Source organism: Pseudorasbora parva, chromosome 23 (genome assembly GCF_024679245.1).
Source record: "Pseudorasbora parva isolate DD20220531a chromosome 23, ASM2467924v1, whole genome shotgun sequence".
NCBI classification, from domain to species: domain Eukaryota; kingdom Metazoa; phylum Chordata; class Actinopteri; order Cypriniformes; family Gobionidae; genus Pseudorasbora; species Pseudorasbora parva.
This window is the reverse complement of record NC_090194.1, coordinates 22,227,381-22,249,887: the sequence shown is the minus strand read 5'-3', so window position 1 is coordinate 22,249,887 and position 22,507 is coordinate 22,227,381. Positions and strand designations below refer to the sequence as shown.

Genomic DNA, 22,507 nt, shown 5'->3' with positions numbered 1-22,507 from the left:
GCTTATAGCATGTTGCTTTTCTAAAAAAATAAAAATAAACAAATTATACAGAAAGATTTATATTAAATCTAAATGTCACAAATAACAATATAATGACAATATGTTTATGACTCAACTTTTAATTTGCCTGACCGTGCGTTATCCTACTGTAGTTCTCAATTTTTTAAATTATTATTATTATTATTATTTTATTTTTTTTTTTACAAATGTTTAACATATAATTCTTTGAACATTTCTATAAGACTGTGAAACCATAATAATAATAATAATAATAATGAAAACATAACATAAGAAATAATGATAATCACAACAAAAAAAGTATAGCCTACATGTGTAGGCTACTCAAGTTAAAGATGATGAGTTTAAATGTTTGCAAATGTCTATAGTTCTTGTTGCTTTGCGGTTTGAGACTCCTTGTAAAGTTTCAAAATAAATCATATCAGCCTTAAAATGGGAGATATTGGGAACCTTTCAGACCATTTACATTTGTCTATTGTAGAACATCCTACTGTAGTCTCCACCCCTCTGTAGCGATGGCAAATCTCGCGAGCTCTTCTTCTCTCGCGATGCCGCCCAGCATCGCTGTCCTGCTGCAGTGCGCGTATAAAGCAGCGATAGTCGCGGGCACGAGAGGAGGAGTTGCGGCAAGGTCGCGCAGCATCACGGCGCAAATTAGCCACTGAAAGCTCAATTCACGAAGATCATTGGGGTCTTTAAAGTCATTGTGAGCGCACACACCAGGCAGCGAGTCGAAGATTTCAGTGAGCGCGTTAAACTTGTCAGGAGTTTTTGACTGGACGTGCTGCTGTTCTCCATTTGCATCCGCATGTGCGCGTCGCGCTGCGGGTTCGAAGGGAAGCGCGGCGCGTTATTTTAGTCTTCCTGCTGCATCAGTCTGCATTCAGGCACATCCATCTGCTCCTCTGCACTTTTAACGGACAGTATCAGCTTTTGTAAAGCTTTTTGACTCATCATGTCGGCGTCACCTCCACCCATCGCCTCCCTGGGCGACCATCTCTCTGCGCCCGAGCCTGACGCGCTCAAACCCGCCGGTCCGACACCGAGCCAGAGCCGCTTTCAGGTGGATCTGGTGTCAGAGTCCGCAGGAGACGGTAAAACTCCTGTCACCTCCGACTCATCACCACCCGCGTACGCCGCCGAGCCGCCGTCCGACGGACTTCGGGATACTGTAGCTGGCGGAGAGGAAGCCAAGGGCCGGTTTCGGGTTGTGAACTTTGCGGCCTCGAGTCCGGACGCCGCGCCAGCGGAGCTCGCGCAGAATGGGGACACGGTGATGAGCGAGGGCAGCCTGCACTCCTCCACCGGCCAGCAGCACCATCATTACGACACCCACACAAACACCTACTACCTCCGCACGTTCGGACACAACACCATCGACGCCGTGCCCAACATAGACTTCTACCGGCAGACTGCCGCTCCGCTAGGCGAGAAGCTCATTAGACCAACCCTCTCAGAACTGCACGACGAGCTTGACAAGGTACAGATAGCTATACCGCACGCACTAGACACTGGTATAGTGGGTTGGTACTGAACACACATGTTAAGCAATAGTTCAGTGCAGTGGTTTTCAAATCTGCCCTGGAGGCACCACTGCACATTTTGTATGTCTCCCTTATCAAACACACCCAATTAAGTTTTTCCAGTCTCTACTAACGAGCTGATTAATTGAATCAGGTGTGAGAAATGAGGGAGCCACAACAAGTGCAGGGCTGGGGTGCTTTCAGGACCGGGTTGAAAACCACTGGTTTATAGTGATTATTATTATTATTATTATTATTATTTTACTGCACCCATTCCAAGGCATTCATTTAGTGGGTTAGTACTGAATGCATATCGGACACTGGTTTAGTACTGAACATGCATGCTGGGCACTAGTTTAGTCGATTGATACTGAACACATGCCGGACACTAGTTTAGTGGGTTAGTACTGAATGCATATCGGACACTGGTTTAGTACTGAACATGTATGCTGGGCACTAGTTTAGTGGGTTAATACTGAATTCACATGCCAAGACACTAGTTTAGTGGGTTGGTATACTGAGTGCACATGCTAGACACTAGTTTATTGGGCTAGTTATTGAATACACCTATCGGACAACAGTTTAGTGGGTCACTACTAAACACACAAACCACACGTTTAGTGGGTTACTAAATGCACATGCAGAGCACCAATTTATTGAGTTGATAATGAACATGCACACCGGGCACTAGTTCAAGGGGTTAGTACTGAACATACATACACAAACTAATTTAGTTGCCCTGAACACATATGTTGGATACCAGTCACATCTCTCATCTCAAAATGTCCAATTTCTTCTGATATTTTATGAGATCTGTAAACACTGGGTTCATATCAAATGTTTGCCTTGGTGTGATGCTTTATAACACCTTAGTCATCGTGGACCACTGTGACCGTTGACATGTGCGCGCAGTGATTGCAGTGCAAGGACAATGATACATTATCTGAAGATCAGACTCTTCACTGTATCATTGTACATGTAGTTCACTGTTGTGAAAACACAAGGCCAGGCTGTTTACATTCTTACACTAGACTCTGATGCGCTGAGTGTGTGTGTGTGTCTGTTGCTGTTAGTCTTAGTTCTTCTCTTCTCTTGAGAGCCTTTTGTTGAGACAGATAAACTGCTTTGTTTGTGAAGTGATTTCTTTGCTATAACAGGTGTAAGGCTGTTTAGAGACCTGTTTATTTGACATGAACTGCAGATGTTGTGGTGTTGTTTCCGTGTTGGTCACACAGCCCTAAAACATACTCGCTCTTTCCTCTGAACAGCCTAGCACTGGACTTGGGGAGCAGTTTTAGCTGGAGGCATTGATTTAGGTCTCTGACGACACTAGCGATTATGACTTGGCATCTAGTTTAGTGCATTTGTAACAAAGCTTGATGCCAAGTTTTGGAAAAGCCTCTTTGAGACTAAGTACATGACGCACAAGTGTTTTAGCAGTAGTTTCCACTCATTTGAGCTTTACATCTGTTCCAAACTGAGCAATAGAGCTCCTCTGAGTTAAAGGGTTAGTTCAGAATTTTCAATTCTGTCATTTAATTACTCGCCCTCATGTAAAACCTTCGTTCATATTTTGAACACAAATTAAGATATTTTTTTGAGAACTTTTTTCTGAGAAATCTGAGAGCTTTCTGACCCCACATAGACTGCAAAATAAAGGTAGTAAAGAAATCATTAAAATAGTCTGAAATGGTGACTACAGTGGTTTAACCCTAATTTAAGCAATGCGAATAATATACTTTTTGTGTGCAAAAACCAAACAAACAGAAATAACTTTTATTCAACAATTTCTTCTCTTCCATGTGAGTCTCCGATGTGGTTCACGTGAGCAACAGGTGGCGTGTGGTGCTGAAGCAGAAGCTGGCCAATACTGAGCCTGTGTTCTGAAGTAGAACCCAGAAGCGCTGCATACAGCGTGAACAGCCTCAAAGACTGACAGAGAAGAGAAGACATTGTTGATAGCGATTGGTAGCTGATTTTTATAAATGTTCTTTGTATTCTTTGCAGTCTATGTGGGGTCAGAAAGTGTAAAAAAATATATATCATATAGTGGTAGATGGGGCTGCACCATTTAGGAAAAAAAAAAAAAAAAAGAAAAAAAAAAAAATATATATATATATATATATATATAATATAGATTTAATAAATAATAATAATAAGGCTTTATTACGCCTTGTGCAAAATCAAGATTATTAAATATGAGCCTCTTATGCATCCACTATGGGGAAAAACTCCTCTACACTGGAGAAAATATGGAATGCCATAAAAACATTTATTTAGAGAAGTATTATTTCGCATAGTATTTTGCCTTTTTTTTATTTTTATTTTTTAACCCAAAATAGGATGGAATGAGCACTGCTGGGCACTAAAAGCACTTATGTTTCATTCTTACTGGAAGCAAGAGGGTGCCCTCGTGCTGAACCGCCACATTTGGCATTTTCTAGAAATCCGTAATGTGAAGGTAGTACTGTGTAGCTGAATAAAAAGAAATAGAAATGCTTTGATTAAATATGAAGACAAATAAACTAAAAATATTATAATGCTGTTCTAATCAACATGGACTTCATCTCTATAGATGTGACGGTGAGAATTTTCTCCCTGGTTAATCGATGCGTGACAACACCGGTAATACAGGCATCAGGGGCGTAGCACCAAATTTTGGGCCCTGGGTACAAACCATCTTGCTGGGCCCCCGTACCATGTATGTGTATGTATAGAAAACTGACTTCTAAGGCCCCCCCCCTGCCTCGGGCCCTGGTTACTCAGTACCCTTTATCCCCCCAGTCCCACGCCCCTGACAGGCATCCTCGACTGGTCTTCTAAATCTCTAATTCTAGCTAACGAAAGTACATGCACACGGCCACTCGGGCATTAATAACTTAGCGGAGCAAAAGCGAGTGGTTTCAATTAATTCCTATGAAAGTTACGCTTCCAAATACATGAACTGAAAATGTCATTACACCGTCAATGACCGTTCGTCCGTAAATGCGTGCTCTGTGTGGCAGTGTACATTTTAGTTTCGATTTTGAATAAGCACCAATTTGAGGGCAGGATGGCTTGAATTGTTGAATTCTTACTGCAGGCCATATCTGATGCGTGTTGCAGTAGCCTTGTGGTATCTGGCTGGAGCTGTTAGAACATGTTCTCTTTTTACTGTTTTTGGGAGGAAATACATTTACATAAGCTCCCCCCCCCACCCCATTTGATGGAAGATAAAACCATTGAAAGAACGTGTTGTAATATGTCATGGCCCTGCAAGCAGATTAAGGCTCTTGTAATTGCATTGAATGACCTGTTGGTTTGTTCTGTTTTTGTGTGTTTTGTAGCAGCTGTCAGTAAGTCAACACTTGCTCTCTAAATACTTTTGTTCAGCTGTTTGTATTGTTGGGAATGAAGTTAAGCTGTGGGGAATTTTACAAAGCTATTTTCTTCTGTTTTTCCATTAATGGTCGTCAATTAATCATCTGTAATCCCGTCCAGATAATCTGAGTGCATGCTTGTGCGCTATTTCAGAAATAAAGTTTGTCATGTGAAGTGACTGACGTTATTCCTCTATTTGTGTGCTTTTTATCAAACCAGTGAGATGGATATTTAGATAAGTGGTCTGCTTTGACATGTTATGTAAAGCTAACACTAGTAAAGTCATGTTAAAGTTGTCATGCTTTCAGATCGAAAGCTTTTTCCTATTGAAGTTACACAGAGGACGGCACTGTACAACAAATCCATGACTGAATGGAAAGTGTTTTTGGCTGCTGGCAGTGAATTTAAACGGATATTGAGTCTTTTATGGCTGTCAAATGGACGCTGTGACCACTCCACTCCAGTCCCGTTTCCCAGCCATTGCTTTAACTGTTTGGGTTCTTCATTAGAGCAACACCAACATCCACCAAATTATTCATTTATTTTGACTCCGTTGAAAAACACTGAAAGTGTTCAGCGTAGCATGGTTTTGTGTGTGTGTGTGTGTGTGTGTGTGTGTGTGTGTGTGTGTGTGTGTAATGTATTGTAATGTAGTTTTTTTTTTTTTTTTTTTTAGAGGTTTAACTGAGCGGAAATGGATGTTGAAATACTGATGCTGCGAAAGACAGACAAACAGAAATACAAATTTTGTATGACCTGCTTGTTGTTGGAAATACATTTCTGCAGAACGATATTGTCTCTTGCAAGAAAAACAGTTCCAAACTGCTTTAAGCCTTTATCTATTGCTGAAGATTTGTTGACCATATGTTGAAAATTAATGCTGATAGGGTTAGTTCACCAAAAAATGAAACTAAGCCCATGATTTACTCACTTATAGTAAGTAGAATATCAGTAGTAGTACCGGTCAAGATAACTCATAGTACCAGATGAACGGTTATATTCAACTTTGGTGGTTGTTATCTAGTAATAACATACCACTGGAATGCTCGATTTGACCAATCAGTATCAAGTATTTCACCAAGCCGTGTAATGAGTGAACTTAAACTAAGTTAGTCTACGTGCTATTCAGAATGCCTCTTGTTGAGGAACAACATGAGCAACTAAACGTATATGACATATACGTTGTGAGTAGGGCTGTCAACAAATATTCTAAATTCTAATATATATTCGAATAGTTTTTAAAAAACGAAAATTTTGAAGGTGAAAATGTATATTCTAATTTAAATAAAAAAATAATTTTAAAAAAGCGGAAAAAAATCCCCCACCGTGGTAGTAGAGGTATGGCTGTCTGCTTTGCAAGTGAGCGTGCGCATGGGGGTTCAGGGACAGGTCACAGGACAGGAGTCGCACTGTCTGTCTCTGCTGAAAGTGGACGCGTCTTCCAGTGTTGATGGCAGGAAGTGCAGAGCCCAACTCGACCGCAGCAGAGAAAGAGATTAACTCCATATTCTAAAAAGCCATGTCTGGAAGTATGTTGGATTTTGGTCGGTAGGAGGTAAAATTGTTGAGCCGCAAGATAGCTATGATACAGTTAGCATACCATGCCTCATTTTATTTAACGTTAAACAGAAACATTACTAAAATGTAGGCTTCTGTACTGACTGAATAGAGATTGCATGAATAAAGTATAAATGCACTGCTTCCACTGATTTGTTTATTTATCGTTTCATGTCAAGGAAAAGTTCCATGTTTAATGTTACCACAGCACGGCTCGCTCGGACCATTCACTATGCTGTAAAACTAAAAATGAATATTAATGATATTTGTTTCAATCACTGAATAAAGCCTGCTATATTTGGGACAAGAGGCAACTTTAAATTGCTTGCACACAACTCTTGATCTGCACTCAAAGTTAATTTAAACCATTATGCGCAGAGAGCGTGATGGCGAGGTCTGCGGTCTTGGCCATTATGATGTGAACTCCAGACCGTCAGCGGCTTAACTTAAAGCAGCACTTGGTAACTTTTGGTCTCGGGGTCCCCCTACAGTTGGGAAAAAATAATGTCCTCAACTACTGTCGTAAGCTCTGTCATCCTACAACAGGGGATGCCATTGCGCATGCATTTGTTGACATGACAACACTGATAGCTGTGAACTAGTAATGCGCAGGTCGTCTCATAACCCGCGGACCCCGTATGTCTATTTAATGGTCGCGAGTGCGGGGCGGGTTGTAAAAATATATACAGTGGTGCGGGGCGGGCCAAATAACTTTATAAAAGCGGCCCTGCGGGTTGGTACAGCACTAACAGTTCCCCTGAACACTGCAAGAGGAGTTCACATGCAGGAGTTCTTCTGGCGTTGCGTGTGAAATGTCTTTATTCCAGGTACAGTCAGTGGCATATGTTTCAGCATGTCATATTAATATAATCTCATGGGTTTTATTTTTTTCAAACGCCAAATAATTGCGATGCTCACGTTTACAAGCCAGCGTCATTATAGTAGTCTAATGGTTACCTTTTTACAGAATCTATATGACACTTCAATTCAATGTTTGAGTGGTAGGTAATCACCATAAGCATGACATGGTCGGGCACGCCTCCTCCTCCTTCAGCTCACAGTAACGAGCAAACGCTGGTCCAATGTTGATCCTCGTCCTGCCTTTAATCCGATCATTTTTCATTTCCTCTTATTGCTTTCCTCCAACAAAACCTTTCCTTTCTTATTTGTCTGTGCTGCTTCGGACATGACTATATTATCCGACGAACAAAGTTGGGCTCGCACGTCCGAATTTAAGGAAGTGTGGGTGTTGGTGGAAGTGACGTATATGCCGTAAAGCAGTCGAATTTTGTAGTTCTTTTTGTTCTCTGGTTACTACCCGAAACTCGAAGTTTAAAAGTACGATTAAAAATGATACAGACCCCATCAAGCTATGGCGGACGTGTCATTTAACCTATTGTAAGTCGACGTATCATCACAAGTCTTGAAAATATATTATGAAGGTTGAAAAGTTACCTAGTGCTGCTTTAAATGGACTACCTATACACTTAATTATGTCTCTTTGTATTAATTTGTCCTGTTATTGACGTAATGCACTTCACTGACAAAATGCGCAACCAGATGTTCGAATAGTTTGAATATTCGTAGTATTGAATATTTTGAGGGAATATTAGAATGCCATTTGATACATTTTGACAGCCCTATTGGTTACTAGTTATTGGTATTGGTTACTAACATTCTTTGTAACTGATTGGACAGCTTTTGTCAAATAATGCTGTTGCTACTTACTATAGTGGACTTTTGTCGAGTAACTCATTTGATTGATATTCAGTGCTGAGCTGATGCAGACGAAAGGAAAATTATCAGTTAAAAAAAATTGACGACTTATCCCCAGTGTTAAGAGGCCCCCGACGGAGTCAGCATCTTACTTATGCTTCTCACTTTTTATAATCAAGATATATTTTTTTAAATTTCATTTTATATGCTAATATTTAAACATAGCCTAACTGTAAAGCTAAACCGGTTACGGTTTATTTAACCCTCTGCCTGACGAAGGCGCCGGCACTGTCTGATGGATTTTTTTTTTCCCTTTTATGACAGTGGAAATAACTTGCAATGCTCTGTCATTTTTAGCCATAGGGTACAGATAAGTGCAAGATATAATTATAAACTGTCAACTTTTGTGTACACTCAAAATATCAACAACTAAAAAATATTTTGTTTATTAATTTTAAAGTTTTTCATTTTAAAATTCAGTTCATATTTACAACAAATTCAATTCCAAGCCCAAATAAAGAAATGGTAAAAAACAACAACTTTGAGTTACCACCATGCAAATTCAAACATTTAATTATTTTAGTTGTATTCAATGCTTGAATAACACTGCAATTTCTCCTACTATTAAAAAAATGGCTAGTGGGGTGGCTGGGATGTACATAAGCCTACCAACATGCATGGCATAATTTTTTGAATGGCGTCACGAGACGGGAAAAAAAAGTTTTATTCACATAACATCAGTTAATGGCAATGCTGTCATTTTGCAATAGTTTATCAACATTTAGAAGAGATAAAGTTTTGCACAAATGGAAACACGGCTACTGTCGAACCTATGCATCGTCAGAAAATGCAAACAAATTGTTTGTTTGTTTGAGGAACAACTAACCTTAAATTGGAGGCAACAAAAGACAAGTCATCCAAGTCTCGTATCAAGTGCACTGCCATACAGCCAGTGTTGGGCAGTAGCAAGATACAAGTTGCAACGCTATAGCTTAAGTTATCTCAGTTAAGTTAGCTCAGTTACTTTTAAAACAGTGTAGCTTTTCCAGTAGATAACTATACAGCAAGTAGCAGTGTAGCATGACCAAAAGCTACATTCCATTTTGGGTTCTGACTAAATGCCTGTAATGGGTTTGTGATAGTGTGACGTGATCTCATCACAGGTGATGTAAGTTTTTCTTGTGTCAGTAGTGTATGGCACTAGGTAAGATGAGGATGTTGGGACGGGCCAAAAACAACAGATGAAAGAGCACTTGTCCCCTCCGACACCTCCTGCAGCGTCTCCATAGCGACTTGTCTCCTGAGCACCGCTAAACTTTGTGCGTAATGAAGGCAGCGTCCCAGTGGATACACGTTACCTTTATCACACCTGAGCTCTGTTTCAGTGAGGAAGCAGGTTTTGCCACTGTTAGCATTGGAATTTCAGCAACTGAAAATGAAGTTTAATTTTCAACTGAAATGGTGACTGACATTTTTGTGACGTGCATTTAAGAATGCGGGTGATATCGTATTGTGGGGCCTCGGGTGATTCCTACCCCTAGTATGCAGTCCCGCTAGATAAACGTGTCTTTGAGTGCTGCAGTATGGTGGCTGTCGTGTGCTGACGCTGCCCTTATGGTGGCTGTCACAGTGTTTCTGCAGGGGACATCATCAGTGAGGTCACAAGTCTGTCAGATCAATGTCTTCATCTTCCAGCTCCAAACACAAAGCGGCCTTCCCATCATATCTACCCTCTGCCGCAGCATCCACATGACCTGCACATTACAGATCCTTTATCATTTCAAATGCATACTTGTGCATGCGATTATTAGTATATACATTTAACGATATTGGCAGGGGCGTGGGACTGGGGGGATAAAGGGTACTGAGTAACCAGGGCCCAAGGCAGGGAAGTCCGTTTTCTATACATACACATACATGGTACGGCGGCCCAGCAAGATGGTTTGTACCCAGGGCCCAAAATTTGGTGCTATGCCCCTGGATATTGGTATAGTACAGCATAAATGAGTTAAGCCCCTCTGAACATATTTCTTTATGATCACATACAATTCATTTGAAGATCATATTTATTAAAAAATACTTTAAAAACAGATAAATATGTAATAAATCTGTAAAATAAGTCAATGAGTTGGCTGTATTTCTTGAATGAAGGGTTGAAAAAACAGTACACCTTTGATTAAAGGCAGTAACACTGTACAATTTTAGGATTAAAATATCCCAAAATCACCAGAACAATGTCATATGTTTTGACTTGTGTACTTGCACATCCCAAATATTTCCAACAATTTTTAAATCCAGACAGTGTAATCAGCAATTTTAACCAGTGTAACGGTTCTTCTTAAGCCGGGTGCACACTGTGCGATTTTGGCCACGATTTGGCCGTCTGAGACAAATTTAGGAAATCCTAAAAGATTCCTCAGATCCTAGGCTAAAATCTGACGTCTTTGGTCGTTAGTTTGACATGTTCACCGGCAGCCGATTAATGAGCTCTGCGATCAAATTTTACCTCAGACGAAATTCTGGCAGTGTCAGAAGATTTGGCACAGAATCCTGCAGTGTGACTTCTCCTACGACGACAGTCAAATATCTCCGTTTTTCAAGACAAACTATGACCAAAACGAGAGCTAGAAATTTATTTGTAGCCAGCATTTCAGTCCCGCGTGTAATGCAGCTCACCATCACCGAACGCGTCATTCATTGATGATAAACTCCGGGTGAGATTTCTTGCGCGCGTCCGTTTTTAGCGTGCCTAAACTATCGTGCAGTCTGACATTAATGACAACTGAGATCTTACAGTGTGACACGGGGATCATGTTCGTACAGTCTGACAAGGGACATTCGCAAAGGATTTTGAAAAATCGCACAGTGTGCAGGACCCATTATTTGCATCGCCTGTCATATCCGCGTTGCCCTCGACTTCCTTTTTTAAAATGTATTATTTTTTTTTTCGTGGAAACCAAGGAAACCCCAAAGATGCTTTAATAAATTATGCATTTGATTAGACAGTTGACCAACTATTTGGATACATTTATCAATGTAAAACGAAGCTTTATATATTAGCTCAACATGGTTAGTCTTATTGTTTGAATCTCATTTTCTTATTTTATTGTAACATGTTTATACCATACCACTGTTATTTTGTCAAATGGCTAACATGGCCAAAGCAACAGCATTGTGTCCATCATAAAATATATTTTAAAATTGAATTGCTTATCGTTTAGCAAACATGATTCTCATCCAGTTTATTAATGATATTCTGATATTGATCTTGCTTACTGAAATGTGCATTAAGTCTCATAGCAACCACTGTGTGAACTGTGAACACAGAGAAACGTAACTTTCAACACACTCAAATGTATTTTTACTATTGTTTTGAGCTCAAAACAGACCCTCAATTTTAATTTGCGTTGCCACTGTTATGCTCCTGGATCGAAGTTAAGTTGTGGCGCACTACTTGGTAGGAAAATATTTTTGACATGCTATTCTTGAATAACATGATATAACAAATACTAACGAACAAGCAGAGAGCAGATGACACCAGCACATTAGCTTATGCATTGCTTTCCATTGGCTGTGGAAGTGAAGACAATTCCTATAGGTGTTAGGCGATATACCCGTAGACGCGATTAACGAGTAGCAATTTGTTAACCACCTGTGTGCACGCAACGAGATGAAGCGGAATGCACATAAGCAAAGTACAATTTGTGCTTCAGTTACACTACTAAATGTTCAAATAACCTACACAAAAAATGTAAATGGCGTTTTGGTAAGTATTCTTGTAAAAAGATTGTGGAAATCGCATCTGATAGAAATGAGAAATCGCGTTCCAGGGGCACTGCAATATGATCAAAACGCCTTTTAGTACATCATTGTCCTGTAAACTTGTCGTTGATCAAAAATAGAAAAATAGCCCTAAACTATTACCTGTTTATTTTGCAACTGTTTGGAGGGTTTGCTCAACATTTTATCATTTTGTTAAGAAAATGTTATTTTCCTGAATATTATGTATTAGTATTATGCTGCTTTGACAATACAAATTAAAGGGGTGATGAATTGAGAAATCAACTTTCCCTTGAGCTTCTGATATATAAAAGGTCATGGTAATATAAGATTATTCTGTAAGTCTCAGAACTGAAAACGTCCTTGTTAGTCAAAGAAAAGCTTTTATAGACACCAGGCCCAGAAAACAAGTGTTTGCTTCTACTGACGTCAGTGCGTGATGAAACACCGCCTATACAGAATAATAAGCGTGTGAAGTTCAGTAGCCCCGCCCACCGACTCATGGGATCACTCAAGCAGCAGCAATAAACAAACTGATAGCAAGACACTGCGCTATTCCTGTTTGTGGAAGAACACAGTCGCTGCATAAGCTTTCTACTATTAGGAATGTGTGGTTGAACTTTATTTTTAATGAAGTTCCAGCTCACGTGGGGTAGACATGGTGTTCACTTATTTTACCGCGGGACCGTCTGTAAACATCTCAGTCACAATGCTATTCTTCTAAATTGGATCCGACAGGAGGAATGTTGCAACACACTTATGTGAGTAAAACGTTTTTATATTTTTTTTTATGTGTAATAGTATTGCATTGTTATAGATAGTTTTGCTTGTGTGTGCGTGTCTAACAGAGCATAAGTTACCTTTAGCACACTAGACACGTATGGGCCAGGGCTCGCAAAGCCCAACGTCCCAGAGCTGTGCGTTTTCTCCAAAACGGAAGCCAGTTGACAGGCCGATTAATCTCGTAATATTCCTTTTGTTCTGCTGTTCTCTCTCTTGACGCGACATTTGAAGGGAGCTTGTGCACGTGTGTGTGTGTGTGTCCACGCGCGGTTCGCACTTCTATTGACCAATCGTGCGGTCATGTAATACAAAAATAATATTGACTGAGCTTGAGGACGTATCCTGTTTGACAGAGTGAAGCTGCTTTGACACAATCGTGATTGTAAAAGCGCTATATAAATAAAGTTGATTGATTGATTGATGTGACGTGAGCAACCTATCTGACAGTTGTAAGTCTTCTAGTAGTTGTGGAAAGTAAAATCTGAATCACGTTGTTTAAATGTTGTCCCGTTGCTTTTGGCTCACTATGGGCTTCTTCCCATTCTTCTCCCTTTACTTTATCAGACTTTGTCTCCAAATCCCCCCGACTGTCTCATAGACAGTAAAAGATTGCTTCTGAGTGTCTCCTCCTGTCTATACGGTAATTTCTCAACTGTGCGACAGAGTTGCGTTGGTTATGACGCAATCGTTAGCCTATTTTTACAAAAACAGCTTCTACGGGACGATAGTGTAAGATACGAGGTAATGGAGCCTTTTATGCATTGTCGTGTTTCTTTAGAAATAAACAGTGGACAAATGGAGTCTTTAAACGCCTCAGATGTAAAGTTATTCACTGTCAAAGGGACTCAAAAATGAATAGGAGTCAATGGGATGCTAACAGCAGGTGATGGCTTGGTTAGCAATGGCTGCCCATATGAGTGGAATGCTTTCCGAGTGCTAAATTACCCCTTTGGATATGACAGCGGAGCTGAGCTCATTAAATATGCAAATCTTATCCAATCCTAGCTGTGGGCGTTTACTTCCAAGTCTACAGTGCATCACGCCCATCAAAACCCAGCGTTTTGAAGAGAGCCTCAAAACCAGTGTAGAAAATGGCCTATAACTTATTAGTTATGATGTTTTTGAATGTAAAAACCACACAAACGACATTAGTTAACCTCAGACAACAGTATAAAAAATTTTAAAAGCCAGTTGACACCTGACACCTTTAAAACTAACAACCAACAACACTGTTTGTATCTTGGTTGGTGTTGTTGTTTGCTTTTTATAGATGCTTTAATTTGACAGTTTAAGTGTACTGGTTGATGTTTAAGTAATTTTTAAAGCTATTTCCCAGCCCTCCTGAAAATGCCACATTCTTTTCAAACCAATGTTTCCATCAAGCTTTTAGGAGATCTCACTGAAATGTAATACTTAATTTTTTCATCTCTTATGAATGAATTCTGGGAGATGAGCCCTGGCGCTGTGGCGTGCTGAATGAGCTGAAATGTGCACTGTGGGTTTGCTGGGGGCTTTTCTATCGTTTTCAGTTACAGTTGTGATCAGGCCTGAGTAGATCCAGCAACAATGAGCTGCTTTGTTGAATGAGATGAGCTTACCTCACACGGCACTGAATTCTTCCATTCACATTTACACATCCACCAGGAGGAAAGTGGAGAAAACTTGGCATATCATTCACAAGCTCTAAACGATCTGTCAATTTTCTTTTTTTTCTTTTCTTTTAAACATTCTTAGATTTAATTAGAGAAATCAAAGCTTAATGTACTAATTAAAATCCCTTCAGAACTGACCTTCATACATTTGGGTAAAAATGTAATGATCTGCTCTGGCTCTGAGACTATTTTTCTTTTTTTGACTAATGTTGTCAAGCCCTTAAATTTTTCAACTGATATAAACATTCAGGCTCTCTTCAGTTAGTTTATTATGAATAAAACAAGATCTGCCTAGATATATTTCTCATTGAAAATCCAAACTGCATCTATATAGCGCTATATAGCTACAAACCAACAAACCAATAGCCATCTAAAGCACTTTACATCTTGCCTCCTATTCATACAAGATTGCGAATTGGGCCCAATTTTTCTGCCTGGCCCGAGTCCGACAGAGCAGTATCCGAACCTGACCCGAGCCCGACAGGCATTAAGATGTTTATGTCCGAGGCCGACAGTTAAAATATTTTTTTTTTCCCTCATATACTAGACACATGTAGCTACGTTTGTTTGTGTAAGGCATTCTGAAATGTTTACAGGCTAGCGCATCAGCACACACATGGGGCATCAAACGTTACACAGAGCCCAATCAAATATCCAACTGAAATTAAATGAACAAAGGTCTACTAAAAATGGCCCAAGCTAACCGAACAAAACATTAACGTAACCCAATTGAAACGCTTATTGAACTGAAAGTCACTTACCATTTTTTTCTCAAACTGTATGGTTCCTAAAACTGCAACATGGGATCTATTTACACAATCTATCCATCAAAGTTAATGCTAATCAATGTTTTATGCAGAAAAAGGGTTGCATCATCAACTGTTGATGGCTTCAAGGCTGTCCTCTTCTCGATGGTCCTGCCAGCAGTGCTGAAGTTGTGCTCTTTGCTACTGCTGCTGGCTGGAATGACAAGGATGCCGCGGGCATTGTTGCTCGCTGGTTACGCGTTGTTTTCACAGCGACATAAACACATTTTCGCACACAGGAACGTCATTTCTAAATATCTGTCCGAACCCGGCCCAGCCTGTCGGTTACTGTCGGGCTCGGGTCAGGGATCCATCCTCTAATTCATACACCGAGGGCGGTGTCAGCCATGCAAGTTGCCATCCAGCTCCTTGGCAGCAGCTGGGGTTAGGTGTCTTGCTCATGGACACCTTGCCACTTGGTCAGGTGGAACCGGGATCGAACCAAACAACCTTCTGGTTTGTAGACAACCTACATGAACCACTGAGTCCCTGCCACCCGGCAGTTATCAAGAAACAGTTGAAATTGTGGTATGTTACATATGAATATATCTTTTCTTTTTTTTTCTTCTTTCTTGCTGTAGAAGAAAGAAGCTTTAGCTCAGAATCTGATCACTCGTATCTACAAATAATAAAAGTAGTCTAAGTCTACTGAAGCTGCCATTATGGAAAACCTTATTGGTTGAGGCAGAAAGTTGATATGCTGGGCTGCTCAAACATTTGAATTCATTCATTAAGCAGGTACTTTTATTCAATACGTAACTTACAAATGAGGAACATCACGCACAATTTGTCATACAAAAAGATTAGCGTGTACAGAATAATTTAATCTGGAGTATGTTAATGTTATGTTTCAATTTAACCAGTTCAACCAGTTAAACTTCACTGACCACATTACTGCAACAGCCCGGTCCTGCAGATTTGCTTTATACAACATTAGAAAGATTAGACCCTTCCTATCAGAACAGGCTGCACAACTCCTGGTTCAAGCTCTTGTTCTCTCCAGACTGGATTATTGTAATGCTCTTCTGGCTGGGCTTCCAGCATGCACTATCAAACCCTTGCAGCTGATCCAGAATGCAGCGGCGAGAGTGGTCTTTAATGAGCCGAAGAGAGCGCATGTTACGCCTCTCTTCATCAAACTGCACTGGTTGCCAATGGCTGCTCGCATCAAATTCAAGGCACTAGTTATCGCCTACAAAACAACCTCTGGCTCTGCACCAATATACCTAAATTCACTTGCTCAGACTTACACACCCTCCAGAAGCTTGCGTTCTGCGAGCGAGCGGCGCCTCGTGGTTCCATCCCAAAGAGGCATGAAATCGCTCTCACGGACATTTTCCTGGACCGTTCCCACCTGGTGGAATGACCTGCCGATCTCAATTCGTGCTGCCGAGTCTGTAGCCATTCTTAAAAAACATCTTAAGACACATCTTTTCCATTTGCACTTGACCAATACAGAATAGCACTTACTGATCACCACAGCAACGACCAAAAGCGCACACTCCTGGATCATATCTACGTCTCTCATCCGGATTTGTGCCTTCAGGCGGGTATGTTACATAGTTATCATAACTATCAGAATCCAGTGTTCTGTATATTGCGTACGTGAGTTTTTGTTGTAGATGGCTATTGCTGCGCGTTTAGCTAGAATACAAAACCAACCCATTGGGCCACTGAATCTGCATTAACGACAACAGCTGGGGCAACAGCCTTAGTCCTAATGGGTTGTAGCTATCTTAGCTATCAAAATCCAGTGTTCGGCACTTTGCGGTCGTGAGTTTTTGTTGTAGATGTCTGTCTTTAAAAAAAGAAAAAGAAAAAATAAAAATAAAAAAATAAAAAATTGTTGTGTATTGTGCTAATTAATTGAGATTTCTTACAGCTCTTACAGGTTTTTGGCCTTGTCTGTTCCGTTGCTTCTATTACTCTCCCCTTTTTTGTAAGTCGCTTTGGATAAAAGCATCTGCTAAATGATTAAATGTAAATGTAAATGTCAATTTATGGTAATAACATAAATGACTTAATGTTAGTAAAGTCATCCTCAAGGCTTTACAATCCTTGAAAACACCATCTGGTTCAGACAGAGATGTAACATCTAAATAGCCAGATGAGGATATTCTGTTGTACTAATATCACACTGGCATCGTGCCCTCTGGCCACTACTTTCATTCACCCCCCCCCCCCCCCCCCCACACACACACACAAAAACAAAAAAGTATGTGGAAATGTGCTGACTTCCTGTACATGTTTATCTATGTTATATCTGCTACCACCAAAGAGCACACATGTGGCAGATCTGAGAGATGTTCTGCTTCTGTTGTGCGTTCATGTGACGTTAACAGCATGCCGATCATTTACTGCAGACGGTGTACGCGTGCATGATGTTATTTTACGCTAGCAGATGCCACTTAAATTGTTTCCTGAGCACACGACTCTCACTCTGTGCCTCTATAGAGCCTGAGTTCTTCTGAGCGGCTGTTTGCCAGATTCTGGAAGGCAACCGTGCTCCTTCAGGGGGTGACCAAAGTGCTCGCTTCCTGTTTAGAGTGCCTTCTGGCTCATTCCCATGTCAGGCTGAAACTAGATGTGTGATTGAAGCGGTAATGAAATGGGCAAAACAGTGACCCATTCACCACATACTAATTGAATCTGTGGTGGGATTGTTTTCCATGATGCATTTGGAGTCGCATGGGTAAAATGTGGCTTCTGTTTACTCTAATGGTTAATTATGTTATTTACTTTAAGATCAGTTCCTCAGCATCCCACCCTGAGAAAACAACACTGTTCTCAAATGCTCCTGAGATATCAGCAGAGCACAATATCCTGTTCATTTCCAAGGCATGAGTATTTGGAAGTACAGCATGTAACTCCCTTCAGAGCTTTTCCTGTGTCCACTTGGGGTGTGCATGAATATTCAAATATTAGAGCTGTAATTATTATTTTACAATAAAATTAGTATTCAAGTTTTACTATGTCGCTTTGCTGGCCATAAGTGCAGTGAATTCATGATAAATCCTAAGCACTAAAATTCAGTTATAATTAAATGGACTAGGTGGCGCTGTGGAGCTTGTTAACAATATGACTGTATTTGATCACATAATGTCTGCCTCGTGAAGATGAAAATTGTTTACACATTGATTTAAGGTTTTGAACTTAAAGAAAACCACCAAAGTCTGTAAATAAAGATGGAGAGTGTCTCTGCTAGGGGTGGGCGATATCTCGATATTTAAAATATATTGAGATATTTTTTTAAACTCGATATGGATTTGGACATATCGTATATATTGAGTTGCTAGGCAACGTGGGGGAGAGGACGCTGGCGTTGTCTGTTCGCCGCTTCTCCACCCACAAATCATGTTAATGTACTATTAGATTTAGATTTTATTTTATTTCCTTATGTTCCTTATGTTTGTGACTAGTCTAACAGTCAGAGCTACATTTGGGACTGTTGCTGATTGCTGGCAGCCACTGAGAGGTTGTTGTTCGTCGTTTCGCCGTTTTCAACCGCTTCTCTAATGTTTATGTTTGAATTGCTGCGGTTGGTTTCTGGTTTGGAGGACATTTGATGTTTCTCGCCGCGGGTGCTCACTGGTGGTCTCCCTTGGGCTTAAGCTGCATGGTGGCTGAAGTTTGCACCGGGCTAGCGTCATCCGGGCTATCGTCATCTGCGTCCGGCATGATGTTGGGATGTTCTGCTTCTCGGCTGCACCGTTGTTCCGTCCTGCATTGCGGCCGTGGAGCGGCTTGGACATCTGTGCCGACCCCGGTGTGTCCACAGAAGTGCCCGGAAAAATGTTCTGCCTCCTGCATGGTGCTGCAGCGATCCCCATCGTTTGAATCGTCATGAAGACCCATCATCTGGTCTTCAGCTGTTGTGCCTCGGCGATGTCATCAGGACACTGCCGCTGGGAGAAATCTGAAACATGGAGTGGACCACAGTGTGCTGCGGAGCTAACAGAGACTTCCACCATCAGCTGTTTTCTGTTCACCATAGGGCTGGGCGATATGGCCCAATAAAAAAATCCCCGATTTTTTTCACCAAAAATTCGATTTACGATTTAAAACTATTTTTTTTCCCCCTCCTACTTAAAATCAATCTGCAGATGACAAAGAAATTGTTCAAAACAAGTTTTAACTTTATTTTGTTTAGGTAAAATTAAATATTTGCGGCTTGGTAAAGTGTGAATAACCCCCAACTATTCCACAGTATAAATGGGCACCATATATTTTGCAATATACAGTATACATATCAAAGGTTTATGAATTGATATGCAGATAACTTTTATTAACAACAGTAATGTGCAAAAGAAGTATAGGGAAAATTTAAATGTTATGCTCTTATTAAATATAGATTAGCATTGTTTTAGTCTCACACTGAACTTACAGACAGCTTCAGTGATTATTAAAGGAGCTCTTTACTTGTTTTCTGTGTAATTTAGTCACAATTTGAAGAAAAGTTTAGTTTTTCCTGAGACTTTGTGACTTTGTACTTTTCTCCATACATTAGGGAGTGGAAATCGCTAATAAATCAATAAGTGCTCTTCTGCTGGTTATAGTGGTGGGCATTTAATATCTTTTTTAAATAAAAATGCTACAGAAAATATGCTAGATAAAAAAAGCTAGATAAATGGATTACACATTTTTAAAAAATAAACTAAAAAAAACATTCCACTTTTTCTTTCACAAGACCCCTTTAAACTATTAGTTTTACAAACAATCACATTAAAAATAACATTACAATCGGATATTTAGAGCTTTGAAGTGCTGGAAATAAGTGTGAAGCTCTTGAAAACCATTGGAAAGTGCTTGAATTTCAATCTCAAAAGGTTGTACGAATCCTGAGATAAATAATAACAACAACAACAACATTAAATCCATGTGGTTTTACTACAGTAAATCATGGTGAATGTTGGTTATTTGTGACTGAAACCCCTGACCTTCGCTCAGCTCTGTTTGATCTGATATCTGTGGTTTATAACAGAATTCTGCGCCGATCGCTTCCACTAGATCACAGTAGCAATGGTATTAATTCTGTGGTGAATTTAAACGCTCTCTCACTGGATCACCAGCGCTATGTATCGAGCCTGTCACGAGATGCGTTAGTGTCAGCGCAGCTTTAAATGAGTAGCGCCTAGCGCGGTTCCGTTCAGACTTCAAACACACTTTGCAGCGGGGTATTGTTACGAATGACACTGTATGTTGTTAGACGCTATCCTTGTTTTTCGTGTATCTCTGTGGCAAACGCGCGCGGGGAGTGCTGAGCCATTACGGGAGCCCAGAGGGGAGCGTCGGCGGATTTTAAAGAGAGAACCGATTTTCATTCACAAAAATCGTCGTAAACTAAAAACTCGAATTAATTAATAAAATCGATTTATCGCCCAGCCCTAGTTCACCATCAGCTCTGTTTCTGTTCACCATCAGCTCTTTCTGTTCTGTTTTCTGTGTTGGTTGATTGTTTGTAGTATTCTATATTTTTACTTGTTATTCATTTTTTGTTATTCCCCCCCCCCCCCCCCCCCTTTGTTGCACTTTGAGATTCTTCGGAATGAAAAGTGCATTATAAATAAAATCTATTATTATTATTATTATTATTATTATTATATATCGATATATTTGTTATATTTAATTCTGATTCCACCACTTTGCTTGTTTGCCTTCTCTGTGCTGTGCTCGCGCCCCTCCCGCCTTGTTGCTTTTGTTCCCCCTCTCCTCGTGTGTTGTCTCATTGAACACGGCAGCATTCGCAACCAGGTGAGGATTAGTTATGTTGACAAGAGCGTGCGTTGTTCAAGACTCAGGGACTGGCTATGCAGGGAACTTGCACAATATTGTGCAACAAAATTTTGTACAGATTGCTCAATTTGTAAAGTTGGTTTTGAATCCAAGTAAGGTCAACAACCACTTTTGTTAGAAGCATGTTTAGTGTATCGTTAGTTAAACAAAAATAATAAACTGACTCCAAATAAAAGTTGAAAAATGTTCAAGCTACCTTAATTTTTTTTGTTTTTTTACATTTAAATTTTTTACTAGTTAATTTTTTTTCTTCCACCATGGACAATTGTGGACACTTAAAGTATCATTACTTATATGGCATGGTATTTGTGGCAGTTTTGTGTCAGTACAAATGTCGTATGTCAACTAAACTTCAAAGTTCAGTTTTTGTTGACTGGATGGCTTTATTTAGATTTTTCTTTTTTCCCCTGGTACCATGCCATTAGCTGAATGGCTGGTGAAATTAATGCATAAAGTTTAAGATTTTTTTTCCTTCTATATCATAAACGGTTAGTTAAGCATGCTGTTCCAGTTTTCATATTCTGCTGACATGAAGAACCCTCTTAATCCAATAACCAGACCAGAGACTAAGTCTTGATATGAGACTGTGTTTACATTCTAATCTAGATTGTGGTGAAGGGGTCTGATCTGAAACTGCTTCAGACACTAATGGTTTTATGGGAAGTGACTTAATTTGGAAGGTTGTCATTTATTAAAAATGTACAAATAAACGTAGTTTGGAGACGGCAGCTCACATTTACTGTTTGGCAAGATTTCAGTAGTTCTGTGTATTTCTTTCTTGCTGTTGATAAAAGTCCTTGGCCATTCAATCAAATTTTGATGCATTATCATTCTCCAGTATAACTCTATTGTGTGGCTCTGAGTGACCTGCTGGATGCATTTACTGTAACTGGGAATTTAAGCAAAGCATTGCCTCTGTGGTGGTTGGTGTCAAATTCTGATAGGATCTTACAAGATTAAGCAGGTCTGTGTTTGGTGGATTTCACATCGTACAGATAGGAGATTTCCCAGGACAGGAGATTTCATGAAAATGAGGTGTGGTGATTCCATACCACATTAACAAAATATTTAATGACACTAATAACACTGGTAACAATTACAAATTATTTTTAATAATAATCAGGGCTTGAATTTAGTTTTTAGTTTTATTTTACATACTCTTTTTCATAATATATCATAAAATAATCATAATAATTATTAGTCACATTAATATAACAACACAAAATGTTATATACACACTTTTCATTTGTAAAAAATAATAATAACAATAATCGCATTTTAAATCTTGTCGGTGTGTCGGTTTTTTTTTTTTTCGGCTCCCATGTTAACGGGTTAGAGTTTGCACACCGTACAGTCTTTGTTCAGCTCAGCCTTTTAAATGTTATTAGAGGTTGTTTACGTTTTTCTGGATTTAAAGGAACAGTTGAAATAGAGATAAAATGTTTCTTGCACTGGTGGCACTTTATTTTGACCTGTTTGTGTTTCTGGATAATATTGCTAATGATTTTTTACCAGTGCA

The 22,507-nt window shown here is 39.8% G+C and overlaps 1 protein-coding gene across 3 annotated transcripts in view; it reads left to right on the top strand.

Annotated features, from left to right (window-relative positions):
* Positions 1–386: 386 nt before the first annotated feature.
* Positions 387–22,507, top strand: part of slc12a2 (solute carrier family 12 member 2) — an 86,323-nt gene continuing 64,202 nt past the window's right edge. For 2 of the 3 annotated variants that reach the window (XM_067433681.1, XM_067433680.1), the window contains exon 1: positions 387–1,498. In XM_067433681.1, the coding sequence (XP_067289782.1) occupies positions 974–1,498 (525 nt within the window). In that variant the 5' untranslated portion in view covers positions 387–973. The remainder of the gene's footprint in view (positions 1,499–22,507) is intronic. The other variant, XM_067433682.1, reaches the window with a different exon arrangement.